At 54.1% G+C, this 15842-nt stretch overlaps 4 protein-coding genes across 4 annotated transcripts; 1 reads left to right on the forward strand and 3 right to left on the reverse strand.

The window, feature by feature from the left end:
• Window positions 1-1824: 1824 nt before the first annotated feature.
• NECHADRAFT_67500 (uncharacterized protein) lies at window positions 1825-4110 on the reverse strand. The gene is made up of 3 exons (XM_003053125.1): window positions 3525-4110; window positions 2472-3475; window positions 1825-2418 (listed from the first exon to the last, which is right to left on the reverse strand). Exons 1-3 carry the CDS (start codon window positions 3893-3895, stop codon window positions 1994-1996), a joined length of 1800 nt encoding a protein of 599 aa, XP_003053171.1. The 5' UTR covers window positions 3896-4110; the 3' UTR covers window positions 1825-1993.
• Window positions 4111-7200: 3090 nt separating this feature from the next.
• On the reverse strand, window positions 7201-8017 carry NECHADRAFT_92004 (uncharacterized protein; the record flags this gene model as incomplete). Its single annotated transcript, XM_003053126.1, has 2 exons — window positions 7201-7433; window positions 7483-8017. The coding sequence occupies 2 exons, from the start codon at window positions 8015-8017 to the stop codon at window positions 7201-7203; spliced, it is 768 nt and encodes a 255-aa protein (XP_003053172.1).
• Window positions 8018-8735: 718 nt separating this feature from the next.
• On the reverse strand, window positions 8736-11221 carry NECHADRAFT_77902 (uncharacterized protein; the record flags this gene model as incomplete). The annotated part of the gene is made up of 5 exons (XM_003053127.1): window positions 8736-9754; window positions 9805-10570; window positions 10622-10906; window positions 10957-11089; window positions 11148-11221. 5 exons carry the CDS (start codon window positions 11219-11221, stop codon window positions 8736-8738), a joined length of 2277 nt encoding a protein of 758 aa, XP_003053173.1.
• A 1127-nt stretch (window positions 11222-12348) lies between these two features.
• NECHADRAFT_67504 (uncharacterized protein) lies at window positions 12349-15819 on the forward strand (the record flags this gene model as incomplete). The annotated part of the gene is made up of 2 exons (XM_003052628.1): window positions 12349-14613; window positions 14675-15819. The coding sequence occupies 2 exons, from the start codon at window positions 12349-12351 to the stop codon at window positions 15572-15574; spliced, it is 3165 nt and encodes a 1054-aa protein (XP_003052674.1). The 3' UTR covers window positions 15575-15819.
• Between the last annotated feature and the right edge of the window lie 23 nt (window positions 15820-15842).

Below are 15842 nucleotides of genomic sequence, written 5' to 3' on the forward strand. Positions count from 1 at the left end.
GCTCCCCCTCCCCATGGACCAATTGACCGTTTTTCGGTTAGGTATGAACGAGATGGAAGGGAATTGGAAAAGTAGAGGGATGTGGAATCCTGATATGGAAGCTGGCTGCCATTCATCAGCTTTCTGTGTTACTATCCGCGTTTCCTCGTCCAGAGCCTGATCGCTCATGTCAAGTGAAGGTGGGATGGATGGCGGGGAAACCTTTGAGCCACGGCGGGAGCATGCGCATGACGAACGACAAGCAGCAAAAGACGAGGTCGTTGACCCCTCAAACCCCTCGATTGGCCATTTTGCGAGCTTTTGATGGCCTCAAGATGATCGCAATGTCCATAAATTTTATCGGAAACTGATGATTAGTATATCAATCCTCTTTTGACAATCTTCAACACTCTCCCCTCTGCGCATCACTCTTCGACTGCTTCCCCTCCAGTTGACCTGGAGCGTGTGAGGCTCGTACCGCCATGTACCAATTTACCCTCAGCCGCCCTCTCCCCGGGCGGGGACTAGGACATGTCGGGTTTGGGTGACAAATACGATCATGGATGGGAAGCGTCCAATGCAGGGCCCTCAAGTTCAGGACTTCTAGGACTTTTTATGGGGACCTGGACCCCTGATTCTGTACCTGGTTGGGTAACTGTAACCTTGCAACCTTGTCATCATCATCATCTTCTTGTCCTTGGCGGGCCTGGATGAAACGTCCAAGAAAAGCTTCATGTCCTCAAGACGGGAGCTTAATACAAGCTACCTATCGTATCGTACTTACAGGCCACTCACCGCATCGCGAATCCCCCGGCTTTACGCTCGCTCAATTCCGACGACGTGCATGTTGCTGCGCATGGCCTCGCAAACAGCGTGTACAGGTGGAAAAGCCTCTGTTGGGGTTTGGTCTTGGCGCTGTTAACATGGAGGGGCAGTACCAGGAATGTCGCTTTCGGTTTCACGACGGTTGATAAACAAGTCATATTGTGGAGATGTCCTCAATAACTAGATACTCAGGTAGATGCTACTCCAGAGCCATGGCATTAGAATGCCCATCACCTCAAGTTATCTCAAACATTAAATGGGACAACTCCAAGCCCTATCTGTTGTGCTCGGCGACCACATGGTCGGCGCTTATCCAAACGAACCTTTGCATGTACATTGAAGGAGTGCATCTGCACCACACGGACCGTTTTGGCTTCAGACAGACGGCTCCTGTCAGCTTCCGGGCCGCCCAGGACAGACAGACAACATGGACCGCTGGACATGTTTATTCATATCAACAATTTGGACCTTACAGGATATCAGGGGGCTTACTCGTTCGCAGTCTTATATCACCAGGAGCCATCAAGGATCTAGCTCCCATCACGTCTTACCAACTGATCCATATTTAGGTCGTAACCACACGGGAACTAAATTCTTTTTCTCACAGCGCGTAAGCCTCTGTTGCCGTTTCTGACTCGGAATAGACGCGCTCTTTTTTCCTTTCTTTTTCTTGTTTCGGCATCTGCATCTACCGGCTCATCTAAGAACGATTATGAACACTTGGTTGAGACCCAGACCACCATCGAATGCTCTCGGCCTCATTCAGCAGCGATGATCAATGCGTAAAATAGGACGGTCCAGAATAGAGACTATTCAGCGGGACTTCTAGCAAACGGGCCAGACTGTCATGGGCCATCACCCCAAACGCCCAATACTTGATCAGCTTTACACTTGTGCACCTTTCTGCAGACTTACACGCCCAGAAGCAGTCGACGTGGACCCAATCGGATGCCCGGTAATTAGTTCCTTCAACTCTCACAAGATGCTTTCCATATCACACGTTCAGAGCTGCATGCAGTTGACTGCTGAAAGATGATGTATTATTCAATAGACCAAGCCCTCGGTTAATTCCCAAGGATCCTTATCCAACACCTAGCTCCGTTGCTGAGGCTCGCTATGCCAAGTTCACACCTTTTAACACCCTTATGATATACGTATCTCCCTGCCAATGACTTTTCCCACCCTCTCGTTATTCATCATCGTCGTCATCCTTGAGCCATCCTTTGCTCATGTCGACAGCCCGCTCCCACCGCTTCCGCATACGATTTCGGTCCTTGATATCGAGCTGAGGCTTGAAAACTTTGCGGCCCTTCCTGTTCACTTCGTGTAGTTCCTCAAGCTCGTTCCAGACTCCAGTGGCGAGTCCGGCAGCAATGGCGGCCCCCAGTGCGGTAGTTTCGCGCATGGCTGGGCGATCAACAGGGACACCGCTCAGGTCAGCTTGAGTTTGCATACAGAGATCCGAGTTGGATAGACCTCCATCTACTGCAAGGATGTCCAGGGCATGGCCAGAATCCGAGGCCATGGCGTCAAGAATCGCCGCCGTTTGGTGGCAGGTAGCCTCGAGTGTGGCTCGCACAATGTGCCCCTTCTTTGTGTGCTGGGTGACACCAACTGGAAACATGTTAGCTCGGATTCTGAAGCGAGAAACTTGCAAAAAGACTTACAGAGCGTGCCCTTGGCATCGTCAATCCAGTACGGGGCAAAGAGACCGCTGAACGCCGTCACAAAGACGACACCACCATTGTCGGGGACGGACTGAGCGACACCGTCCACCTCTGAAGCCGCCTTGATGATGCCCAGGTTGTTTTGTAGAAACTTGACACCGGAACCAGCAACAGCGATGCTACCCTCGAGAGCGTAGACTGGCTTACGGCCCCGACCAAAGTCGTAGGCGACGGTTGCGAGCAGACCCGTCTTGGAGATAACAGGTTCGTGTCCAACATTGTAGAGGAGGAAGCAGCCCGTGCCATATGTGTTCTTGGCTTGACCTGGGCTGAAACCGCATTGGCCCACCAGAGCAGATGATTGATCACCCAAGCAGCCAGCAATGGGTGTGCCCTTCAGGGGCCCGCGGGCGAGGGCACCAAAGGCAGTGGGATGGGAGGATGGCACGATCTTAGGAAGACCAAGCTTGTTACGGTCGATGTTGAAAAACTTGAGCAGATCATCGTCGTAATCAAGTGTTTTGAGGTTCATGAACATGGTACGGCTGGCGTTGGTCGAGTCTGTGACGTAGACAGGTCCACCCTCCTTTTTGGCACCTCCGTTGAGTTGGTAGATTAACCATGAGTCAACAGTGCCGAATGCGAGGCGGCCCTCGTCATAGGCCTTTCGCACGGAGTCTACGTTTTGGAGAACCCAAAGCAACTTGACGCTTGAGGGGTATGTGGACAATGGGAGTCCGCACTTCTCCTGGAGTTTGTCGGCACCGGGTCGGGCCTTAAGATCGCGCACAAGCGCGGCAGTACGAGTGTCAGGCCAGACGACGGCATTGTAGAGGGGTTCGCCGGTGTTTTTGTCCCAAAGGACCGTCGTCTCGCGCTGGTTGGTGATGCCAATGGAGTGGATTTCAGAGGCAGTGTGGCCATCTGCGCAGAACTTCTCGGTCGCCTTTGCGATGCATGTTTCGACAGACTCGAGGAGTTCCATTGGCTTATGCTCGTGCCATCTGCGGTCTTGTTAGTGATATTCTTGACAAGAAAAGGGGCTCAACTTACCCCGAGTGTGGGTAGTGGTTCTCAAACTCGATCTGGTGGCTGGCAACAGGCTCGCCGTGGCCATTGAAGATGAGGAACCGAGTTGAAGTCGTTCCCTGATCGATACTACCAACGAACCAATGCTTCTGCTTCTCCTCCTCCGTCTCGGTAATTCCTTGAGGAAGCAGTTCTTCCTCTTCTGCCTTGATAGTCTCTTTGGTAAGTTCAACCGCGTCGATGAGCGATTGAGGAAGTTGTTCTTCGAGCAAGACCTCGGCAGTTCGTGGACGCTTAGCCTCACGCTCCTCAACCGAGTGTGAGTGGATGGGGACCAAGGGGTCCCGTTTGCTGGGCACCAGTTGAGGTGACGCGTCGACTGTTGTGAATTGCATCCTTGCACACGATGCAGTCAGATGTGATTGTCTGTGTCTTTTGATATCGTGGCAAGGGAGCCGTCCCTAGCAGGAGGGTGGAGGACGATGTAATAGAGAGTAGATGCGTCTCAGAGATGTGGGCGATGCTAGAGATATTCGCCTACGGAGAAAGCGGTTGAGTTTAGGTACGGAGAGAGGAGAAGCAGGAGGAGAAGTCGTTGACAGAGATCGAGAATGTAGAATAAAGATGGAAGAAACAAAGAGAGGAGAGAAGAGAGGGAGTCGAGACGAGGAAGGGCCACGAGATAAATGTACCAGGAGTCGGCGGAGAGAGTGGGGGAGGAGAACGGGAAGGGGGAGGAGGGTGAGGGTGACGCCTCGGAATGCCATAGTGAGTTAGCAACACCTGGACGGCAGGCGGGAGCCGGCGAGACAACGGAGAGAGTGTAATGGGATGGCAATCTCAACCGCCCTGACATGTGCTTGCTTGCGAAGTCGGGGTCCGGAAAGGGAAGGAGGGCGGGGGTTTCTCTGGCTCTGCCACTGCCTCGTCGTCTGTGCCACTGCCGTGGGAGATCGATCGCCGGAGAAGCGCAAAAGCAGGTTTGATTTTCGGCCGGCTTTTGCCATCATGAGTGGATCCCCACCTTGGCCTGTCGAACCCCAACTCCACCAAGACAGAGGTCACACGGACGGCACATGCGGAGCCCCGGCCTCGGCCCCATCGACTGGTATCTTCTCCGCTGTCTATCAGCGGGCCATTCATGGGTCCCGGGAACCTATTTCAGGGGGGCACGCTGCGGTCCAGGCCTCTCGGTGCTTTCGCTCCAGCTGACGTGCATGGGGGGAGAGCGCAGGTGGTTGAAAGAAATATTGCTTCGGTCAAGGCTACTCCGGCCCTAGATGTTTAGCAAATTGCATGCTGGACATGCCCACGGGATGGTCGGCAAATCTTTACGAATGGGATCCGCTTTACAAATTGCATGTTGATGCCCATCATCTCAACCAATGGCTCCTCCTTTCGTGCTCAGCTCACGAGGACGGAAAAGTACAGTCCTTCAACCGTTGGGAGAGGCTCTGTGAGAGTGACGCTACCTGACGTGTCCCGTGGTTGGTGGACAATCTGCGGGGCTGACGACTCTTGTACCCGCCCCCAATCACTCCCCCAATGCTTCACTTCCCCTTCGCGATCCATTTTCTTCAATATTGGGGGAATGTCTGTCTGTCATCTATAGCCGAAGCCAATTTCATGGGTTCGGCCCTGGCCGCATCGGCAAAAATGCCTGGCTGCATGGGTTGTGATAGATCTAGTCCTTAAAATAAGGCTTGGGGTGGAGTTTTGCTGGGAACAGGAGGCGAGAATTGCCGGTGACCGGCGCGCTTCAGTCCTCTTGGTCGAGATGCAGGCAAAAGCATCCATCTCAATGTCAAAGACCCTGCGTGCAACCGTGACTGGTCCAATGCAATAGTTTTTCTTTTCTTTCTTCTTCCTGTCGCCCCTTCCGTGCCTGCACCTTCCGGACATCAGCGACTGTCCCGGCGAAACCGGTTTTGGAATTTGGTGGAGTTGAGGTACACGTCACGAAGAGAGGAAGGAGGGAAGGAGCAACAGGGGCAGTGCCTGATCACCCAGGTCACGATGTCCAGGTCAAAGATGTCAGCGCATCGAGATTTTCAACTTCTGGGCTCTTTCTTCTTACATGTTTTAAACGTCACTTCGACTCTGGGGCCTTGAAGATCTTCTGCTCCCCAGTGTCCACAATTCAGTTACCCACATGAACGACATGCTTACGACACAATCCCGATCGCTGTGACGTTGAAGGAAACTACTGTATCTATTGACGGTTGAGGTGGATTCATCATGGAGCCGCACGTCGATCCTCGAGCAATGTGAGTTGTAATAACCCAAACAAATCTATGATTTCATATCTTCCCTGTCTGACACATGCAATGTCAATCAGTCTCGAGTTGACTGGACATCCACCCAAGCGCCAGCGCTCAGATAGTAGCGAGAGCTACGACAAAGTCAAACGCCAAAATGTTCAAGTCGACGAACCGCTTCCCGCGCTTGCCATTCTTGGCCAATGCCAAGTTTCGCAAGTGACAACTTGTGCCTTCGAAACTCATGCGTTTCTCCAGTCTAGCAACGCTAGGCCGGTTGAGTCCCCAGGATGCTCGTGGAACCCCTCTCAACAAGCATCGGAAGTGAACAAGCCTGACTATTTTGATGATTCTGACTTGGACCAATACTTGGACGAACTTGACGAATCTTCAAACAAGGCCCTTTCTGAGACTCAAGCATGTCAGAAAGACGGCACAGACATTATCGAACTGGAAGAATCAGATGAGGATGCCTTCACGGAGCTTTTGGATGAGGCTTCATAGGAAGAGCTTCAACAGCCACCGTCGAGCGTTGTTCGAGCATGGGATCGAGACTCGCGATCTGCGGATGAATATGACCCTCAGTTGCAACACTCGCCTCCCCATACAAACGTAAATGCGACCGGACTCAACACAGATGATCCCCTCCTCCCTGAGGACATGGACTGGAGTCAAGTCCAGAAGCATGCCCGCCATGGTTCAAAGCAGAATTCCGTTCTTCGCTCGCCTAGCGCGCCGTCCACGAAGAAGAAAACCCCGGTGTCTGTTGGAACGGAATCATCAGCGACGATCAAAACCGGGAGCTCTGACCCTGATATCAGCCAAGTCTTGATGAGACCCTACCGAACATTTGTTGATGTCCAGGAGATGCTGGATGCAAAGGAACATATGTTCAAGAACCAAGACAAAGCTGTTTTTGAATTGTTCGGTCGAGTTGTCTACTCCAGCCGCGAGAATTTCCAGAAGAAGCAATATTTTCAGTTCCGGAGCCTCCTCAAGGAACAGCCACCATATATCAACGGAACTCTGATCCATTGGGAAGTGGGGAGCCCTCGGGATATCGCCGCCCAGGACTTCTTGAAGAAGCGGCCCTCGCACGCCAAGTGTTTTTGTCGATGTCAGCTGAAGCAGGACCCCCGTGCCAAGACTGGCTGGGTTGTCATCGTGCTGGAGATTCGACAGTCCGGCTGGAAGGAGATCCAAAAGGTGATGGACACGCTCGGGAGAAAGGATCTAGACGAGCCAACAAGCTCGTCTGGCAAATGATTTGGAGGCGATCTGAAGTGGTTTTCACAGTCTGCAAGATGTAGAAGCACATCTCTAATTAGGTTCCTGCTAGTTCCATCAAATTCTAGCTATTAATGAAAATTTGTCTGACCTTGAGCCCATTCTATTCCGTCTCTCTTTATCAGTCTAGTTAATAGTTCCAAATGCACGATCCCTCATCCTTGAACCGTCTGGAGCTTCCCGTTAGGTACGGAAAGGTTGAGGTAAGGAGCCATCTTTTCCAGTACAATCGGTCTCAGCTCGCGCTGCTCCGTCTGTGTGGGAGCGATTGTGTTGCCCTCTCGTCGCTGCCAGCTCTCCTCAGTCTCGCGAAGGGCAGCATCCTCATCCTCACCAGTAGGATCGACGAATTGGTACGAGCGAAACTCGCAGTTTGACCAGCCAGTAGCTGTCATCTTGGTCAGCACTCGTTCAAAAGGGGGGGTTCTCCTTCATACCTCGTCCATCAGGAACACCGTGCCAGTCATCTGTCAGGAAGTGGAGGAATCCTCCGTGGGAGACAACCACAATGTGTTCATCCCCGGTGCCAGCAATCTCTCTCAAGGTTCTCCTGGCCTCCTTGCCTCGAACCGTGAGCTTCTCCAATGTGGGCTGATACTTGCTGCTGGGGCCTTTTTCACACCACGCCTCCTCCACACCGGTGTAGTCAGCCTTGCCCTCGAACTCGGCCTTCACCTTGGCCACAGGCGAGCCAATATCGCAGGGCTGAGCAGAGACCTCTTGGAAGACGGGCAGAGCGGTGATGGGAAGCAGGGACTCGGTGCCAAAGGCGTGGAGGCAGGTGTAGACGGTGCGGCGCATGGGTGAGGCCAGTAGCTTGGTGAGCTTGTCATGGTGGGGAAACGCGGCGCGGAGGGCAGCACACTGCTCCTCGCCAAGGGGCGTCAGGTCCGGGTCGGACAGCTGCTCATTCTCGATGGATAAGTTGTGGAAGCCCTGAGCGTGGCGGACCAGATGAATCGTTGGAGCCATGTTGTGTGAAGTGAGGTTGAACTGGATGAGCGATATATGATGAAACTTTTAAGTGGATGAAAGTTGGATGTCAAGTTGACGAGATGAGGGTGGAATAAGAGGGTGAGATCTCTATTTAAATCATCAGTTGACAAGTTACATTTACTGCAAAGGCGAAAAAAATCCATCACACAGCTTATGACTCAAGCTCCGTGGCCCGCCCCGCCGAACCCGGGCCAGGAACAGGTTTGCGTCTCCGGGGCCGGCGCCGCGTCCTGCGGAGCTACCCTCCTAGGTGAGTCGGCGTGGGCGGCCGCGGCTCGCCGATTGGCCCGCGGTGGGTTTACCGAGCTGCATTAGCCCGCCGGTGGGGAAGTGCCGGCGGCTCGGAAGCCTAGTGACGGACGTTTATTGCTTGGATTACCAACCTGCTGGATCCTCCTCTGCCGCTTCGAATTACTTGATTCGTACGTTAAGCTCGGCTTGATAACTGCAACGGTCAGCAAGCAATCAGTCACGTCACGTCACATCTGACCGACATTACATGAGACGGTTTTCACAAATCATGGAATTGTAGTCAGCTAGGTATGCCTGATCAAGTTGACATGACTTAGAATACATTCATTCTCTTCTGTAACAAACAACAAATCCGTTCAACGCCGCAGTCCAAGTCATCTAGGAGGATGGATCTGCCCCGAACAAGTAACCTCTTGGTTCACCATAGCCTCACTGTAAAATCTTACAACTCAATCAATGCCTCCTCTTTAACAGGCTGCTGCGGCACAGGGTCGTGCTGCGGCACCGAAGGGAATGACTCCTGGTTGTAGCCACCGTATGCCCAAGTTTGCTGCGCGGCTGGGGGCTGTTGTTGAGGTTGCTGCTGCTGAGGCTGGTGATGATGTTGCTGGGGCATAGAAGGTTGCCAGTAAGGCTGCTGTTGCAAAGTCGGTGCTTGCTGGGCTGGTTGCGAGGGTTGCGGCTGGGACGGCTGGGGTGCTTGGGTTTGCTGTGGCTGTGGGGGAGACTGGAGAGGCTGCTGGGGTTGCTGAGGAGCTTGGGGGGGCTGTTGAGCTTGAACTGGTTGGGCTGGCTGAGCAATCTGAGCCGGCGTCTGGACCGGAGTTGGTTGTGATGGAGCCGAAATGGATCCCCTAGGGTATTGCATTGATGGCTGCAAGTTGGGGTACGGGGATGGGGCAGCATCAGGAGCAGGTCCAGGTGCTGAGGGTCCCACAGGCGCTGGAGTCGGTTGCTGGGGAGTGAAATAATAAGAGGCATTGGGGTCACTGGCAGGTGCTGCCGGAGCTTGTCGTGGGGTCTGCGTTGGCTGGTTAGGATCCTGAGGGGGTTGTTGCTGATAGGGATCTTGAGGAGCCGAGGGCGCTCTGTTCTGCCAGCTGCCAGTCCGCTGGGGCTGCTGGGGCTGTGGGTATTGTCCCGGCTGAGGCTCTGGCGCAGATCCGTAAGGAGGATACTGTTGCTGAGGGATGGCTTGAGGGGGTTGCTGATAGAGTTGATGTTGAGGAGGCGCCTGGTAGCTAGCTCTTTGCTGGCCAGTATAAAAGCTTTCCGCACCGGCAGGGTTGCTAGGAACGTGGGATGGGATGGAGGGGTATGGGCCAGCCGCCTGACGAGGAGGTGGCAGGTTATAACCACCAAGGCTTTGCTGGCTATAAGCCTTGGACAATCTCTCCTCGAGCATGCGATCGTAATACCGGACTACTGTTGACAACTTGGCATGGAGATCCAACAAGGTATCTGGAGTGAAGTTAGTAACAGCTCTTCCCAGGCCAGTTCTGTTCACATACCGTGCTTACTCATGGTCTCGCCATAAGTTCGTGCTAGCTTTGGTCGTAATGTGCCGATGCTGTCGTACAGTTCTTGAATTTGCGGTTCGCGAAGGATAGTGCCCGGGGGCTGAGTCTGAAGCCGATCGACAAGGGTTGAAAACAGGTTGATGTTTTCCGCCTCCACAGGTGTCAACTCGTAGTCGTTCTTGGGGAGTACAAAGTTGGTCGTTGTTGAGGGGTTCGACGTGGCTGATGTTTGTTCCTTGAGCGCCGCAGCATGTCTCTTCTTCTGCTCCTCCATATCTGCCAGAGAAGCTGCGATCGCAGCCTTCAAATCCTCGTCCTCTTCTTCTGCTTGCTTGGCTGCCGAGGAGTCACCGTTGGCCGCGTAGCTAGTTTGGGCAGGCTCAGCATAGCCTCGAGAATGGGTCTTGACTTCTTCCAAGCTCATCGCCAATGCCTTCTTAAGATCCTCATCAAAGCCATCGTCGACGCGGGCATTACGGGGTTGCATGGCCGAGGTACTGCGAGTCTTGTGAGGGTAGGTGGGCGATCGGTCGAGGGATGGGTTGGTGATCTTGTGGCCCTTGTTGGTGAGCTTAGCATAACAGCCATCATCGACTCGAACTGGGGTAAGGATGCCCAGGTGCGGGAGGGCGACGGTCTTGCTCGAGCACTGCTGGTCAAAGCAGTTTCCGCAGTTTCGACAGTGGTGCTTTCGGTTGGTAAAGGTAAAGGCGGTCCGGCATCGCATACAGACTTCCGAGTCAGTCCACTCTGGAGGCTGAATTCATCGTTAGTAGAATTCTAGGCACGGGTGGTGAGTATGCCTTACCGCACTGCTGTCAATCATGCTGCTAGCCACAGTGGTCTTTGGAGGGAACTGGTAACCATCACGCTGTAAGGTTCGATAGACCTCTCCGATGTAAGAAAGCTCATATCGGCCTTCAGTAGCCCCAGCCCATGATTGAATAAGCTCGAGGATCTTAGACTTGACATCGGCGTTGACTGCAGCACCTCCGACTGCTTGGAGAAGCGACACTAGGTTATCCATGAACTCGCGAGAGGCAATCTCGGCCAAGAAGTGTGATCCGCCATTCTTGACGCAGGTATCGGTAAGCTTGTGCAGGTCAGCTTCATTGTTTTCGGAATGGCCACAAGTCATCATACATTCAGCGCGCTGAGTTGGGTATTGGGGTTCTTATTGCCGATGCGCCTCTTGAGGGAGCGCATAGCCTCTTTGGGCGCGACCGTCTTGGATCTGATAACATCGGAGATTTCGAGGTTAAGAGCAATGTCCTCACTGTCGGAATCGGGTCAGCCATGCATGATATTGGGGCGAAAGGTTCCTGTTGGCCTACAGGCTGCTGCTCGTGGCTTTCTCGATCTGCTCGTCCAGGGCCGTGTTGGCCGAGGACGACCACCAGCTCATCATCTTGAGGGGCGGAGATGATGCGATGAAGGGGTTCGCGCTCGATCGACGGAAAGTGGCAGTATACTTGAAGAAGACGCGATATAGGGGATCTGCAGTGACGACGCAGAATGCCGCGGAATGGATGGAATAGATGCAGATGTTGGTGTCTGGTCTGGGTTTCCAGTTGGAGCTCACTCCAGGCTCTCGTCAACCTTACCTAGCCTCAGTCACAAGGCGGCGATGGAGGAACTACGTAGTCGGCACCTCCATCAGGTTAGCTTGCGTTGGCCTGGATTGGGCGAGAGCATGCCCGAGCACTGATTCCACAGCAGCCAGGCGCCTAAAGTTGCAGGGGCAAGCAAGCACTTCAAGGCAGCCAGCAAATGCTAGCTCCACTGTACGTAAGTCTCCCCAGGGCATCCGACGCGGCCTCAGCACTGAGCTCCACCGTAGCCAGCGCCTCAAGCTGCCTGGCCTCCACTCCATTTATTTGTCTGCCTTGCGTCAGCGCGGGCAACGAGCCGCTCAACCACCGAGGAGGCTCCAGGTCCTTTTCTCTGGGGAGAATGACGCCTGTTGATGTGGCGTACGTGGCTCATGGTACCCCATGAACAGGGGAGGGGATGTGATACCGGTGCTGGGAGAGATGGTACCTAAGCTCCCCGCCAAAAGTGTGTCAGTAAAATGTACCTTGACTCAACGCCGCAGGTACCTCGTCATGCGTCCCCGCGACCACATGGCACCCTCCAACCTACCTCGCCCAACTCGCCGATGCGGTTCCTTTGTTGCCGGCGTGATGCCAACTTGAACGTCCCAACCTGCAACTCCTCGTCTCCTTAGCGCCCCGGGTCATGTCTTTCTGCCAAGGAGTTCCTTTGTCCTGTTTCTTTGAGCGGCTTCTTTAAGACGATGATACTCATTCTGGCTATATCCATTTACGTCGTGGAAGCGTTGATTTAATAGCTAGCCACCCTCCCCCGACTCCGCCACCCATGGTCCTGGCTCACAAGATATCCCGTCCACGTCAACCGAAGATCCCCGTTTCTCACGACCAGAGTCGCCATTGCTGCTTTCGATATTCGAGTCCCGAGTTCCTCCGCCGAGAAATGACAAACCGATAACATTTGCGCCCCCGATAGACGTTCATCATGGCTTCGCTGGGCCATTCGCGCGCGAGCAGCGTAGCCACCGCCGGCACACACACCATGGCCAACGGAGGCGCATTTGGCCACCCCTCTGGCCCAGGAGGCCGTCGTGGAGGGGACGCACCTGCTGCTTCATCAATTCCGCATATCGACGACATCCTCGCCAACCCGCGAAACATTGATGAGAATCAGTCCATCCGGAAGCTGCTCGAGGCGGCTCAGGCGTCGTTGCGCCAGGCTGAGATGGCCCGCGACTTTCGGAGACCGGCCATCGCCCTCCAGGAGTACCTCCGAGCGTCCGTCATTGCTATTCAGATCATTGGAGCCCATCGAGATTATTCGTCTATGCAGAGCGACCACAAGGATCTCGCCCGTGCTCATACCGCCTTCCTCAACCAGCTTCGTCAACAAGATCCCTTCTACGCCAAGCTTAAGCAGGATATCATCGCGGACAACAAGAGAACCGGCGTGCAGCCCAAGATTGGTCGACCTGGCTTGTCTCAAGGGGGCAGCCGGCCCCAATCCCCCTCCAAGCCAGCGGTTGATAGATCAATACCTCCACTGAATCAACAAGTCAATGGATCTCCCCGGTCCAGCATCAGTGGTCCTGTAGCTCGGTCGAAACCAGTTATTCAACCAAAACCCCAAGCCCTTCATGGAAACGCAATCAAGCCACCTCAAAGGAGCAATACAGCACAAGATCTTGCCGCCCGGTTTGCCAACCTGAGAGGACCGCAGTCTTCACCAGGACAGGATCCTCGCATAAAGACACATCAGATAACCCTTCCCAAGCCCATGGGACCCCGAGAAATGCCTCCGCCTAGGCCACCAAAGGTTGAACTGGATACCAATGTCCCAACTCTGCCTAAGATGCCTGATGCGATCTACAGCCCTGCTCGTGGGAGCATATCGGGTGAAGTGTCCAGGCCACCTATGAGTACGCCACGGGGCGTATACAGCCGAACCACATCATCAGCTTCCATTCCTGGCACTCCCACGGCCTCATCACAGTCTCAGCCAGATTACTTTTCTCCTCCTACACAAAGCTACTCAAACAACATAATCCCCCCTGTTCCTCCTGGGAACGCGATCAAAATCCCAGAAGGAGAGTCTATCACACCAGAGGAACTATACCAGGCCATGAAGGCCAAAGGTACCATTCTCATAATCGACGTTCGGGTTCGACAAGAGTTCAATGAAGGTCACATCATGTCCTCGTCGACGATTTGCGTCGAACCAAGTATACTTCTTAGGGAGAGTCCTTCGGCAGATCAGATTTCAGAGAGTCTTATAATATCACCAAACCAGGAACAGTCGCTATTCGAGCAACGCGACAAGTACGATCTAGTTGTCTTCTATGACCAAGATTCTGAAGAGATTCCCAAGCACCCTCGAAACTCGGACGATTTGGTCATTGTTTCGCTTCATCGAGCCTTGGTGCACTTCAACTACCCGAAAGATCTCAGGAATCCTCCAAAGATACTCAAAGGCGGCCTGGATGCATGGGTTGATCTTATGGGTGCAGCATCTCTGCAGTCAAACGAGCCAGGACCCTCAAAACCGGTGCAACTGCAACGAAGCCGCAACCGTGCCACGGCAATTGAACGAAGGAGGTCGAAGTACATTGTCAAGCCTCTCAGACCAGATGAGGTCAAGGCATGGCAAGAAACGCTCAAGAATGACGATATGCAAACAGCGTCCTCCCCCAACTTTACCCGCACAACAGAAGATTTTCTTAGGAGGTTTCCTCCTGTTTCTCTAGAGCAAGAGTCCATGGTTGCTCCAGAAAAGCCGCAGCACCGACCGGGCTACGGGTTATCTCACAAGGTCGACTTGTATACAGACCTACCTTCGCCGCCCACGCGACCAGCCCCTGCCCTCCCGCGGCCAAGCTACAGCGGCCTGACTGAGGGAAGGGATGAGAGCGAGCTTTATGGCAACAATAACACGCCTGCCCCAGGTCGCCTTGTGAGGGTGCCCTCGGCGAAGCCCATGGAGCAGCAGTCGACAGGTGACACCAACAAGTTCTACACGGGGCTTAACAACCCCCACAACTGGTGCTATGCCAACAGCACACTGCAGAGTCTCCTTGCCTCGCCCGAGTTTGGCCGGGAGTTGTCAAACTCGGGATGGGTGGAAAGATATCATGCGCCGAGGAAGGATGATGAGAAGATTGATCATCCCCAACTGATGATACGTATCATCTCCAACCTGTTCCATTGGATGAGCTCGGGCAAGTTCCAGGTTATGAAAGCCCAGACACTCATGGTGAGTACAATACGGAACGCAACGCAACGGTCCGATAGACAGGGAAGCTAACAGAGTCCAGGATTATTCACGTCACATTTGCGATCAGGGCCGGAGCATCGAGCAGTTTGGTGGCAAACAGCAGCAAGATGCTCAAGAGTTCATGTCCTTCTTGCTCACTCACCTTCACGATGAGACGAATACTCGGCGAGACCGCAAGGGTCAGGCTGCGCAGCCCGACACAACGAAGCAGAGCCTCCTCCAGGCGGCGGCTGATTACTGGCATAACCATCTCGAGTACAACCGGTCTATAGTCGATCGCTACTGGCGCGGACTCGAGCTGTCGACGGTCGAATGCTTCGAGTGTCACACCCGTACTTATCAGTTCACTCCCTTCGACTGGATCCCCGTCACTGTAGGAATGGGCCGCGGCATGACGCTTGAGCAGGTTCTCGACCAGCACACGGCGGGCAACACCCTCGACGACTTTTCATGCGACCGCTGCCGACGTCCCACCCGCGCTCTCCAATCCCTCTCGCTCGCCCGTCTCCCCTCCCTGCTCTGTGTCGTCTTCCGGCGTTTCCACTACCAACAGGCAACCTCCGATCTGCGCAAATCCACGGCCCCTATCACATGGGATTTCAACGATACCGATTTCACGCGCTACTTTCTTCCCCCTGCGGATCGCGCGGCATGTTCTGGTGTCGAACCCACTGATCCTGCGTTTACGGGTCCGTTCAGGTATGAAGCGTATGCTGTCATTGTTCACACGGGCAGTCGCATCGACAATGGCCATTACCTGGCCTACGTCCGCGACTCGTCTTCTCACGACCCGTACGCTTGGTACTGCTGCAACGACTCGCGCGTTACAAAGGTTCGCATAGGCCATGGCGGCAGCGACGACGCTCAGGAAGAAGTCTTCAAGTCTGGCCGAGATCGTGTACCTTACCTCGTCTTCTTCCGCCGAAAGGGGATGCGATAAAAAGCGGGACGCATGTTTCTGCCGAGGTTCATGACGACGACCCAATCTCTGGCTTCCCTGCTACGCACCGTCCGGCCGTCAACCTACCACTACCACAACTCGTCTGCAACCAATCCATGGACTCGGTAGCGAGACAAGCTCTTATCATCCCACGCGGGCAACTTCGTATTGCCTCGGAATTCCCGGTAGCGTCAAAAGAAGAAAACAAGACCAAGCTTTCAAAGTCCCAAGGGGCCCTCTTCTCATCTCGTTCCAGCGCCTCCATTGG

The sequence above is a fragment of the Fusarium vanettenii genome (genome assembly GCF_000151355.1).
Source record: "Fusarium vanettenii 77-13-4 chromosome 3 genomic scaffold NECHAsca_2_chr3_3_0, whole genome shotgun sequence".
In the NCBI taxonomy this organism is placed as follows: Eukaryota; Fungi; Ascomycota; class Sordariomycetes; order Hypocreales; family Nectriaceae; genus Fusarium; species Fusarium vanettenii.

What these genes read in the sequence shown, in the direction of transcription:
- NECHADRAFT_67500 (XM_003053125.1), bottom strand. Translation starts at nt 3,895, where the DNA reads ATGCAATTCACAACAGTCGACGCGTCACCTCAACTGGTGCCCAGCAAA. An exon ending in AACCACTACCCACACTCGGG is followed by an intron (nt 3,476 to 3,524) that starts GTAAGTTGAGCC and finishes ACAAGACCGCAG; the next exon opens with ATGGCACGAGCATAAGCCAA. An exon ending in CGATGCCAAGGGCACGCTCT is followed by an intron (nt 2,419 to 2,471) that starts GTAAGTCTTTTT and finishes ACATGTTTCCAG; the next exon opens with TTGGTGTCACCCAGCACACA.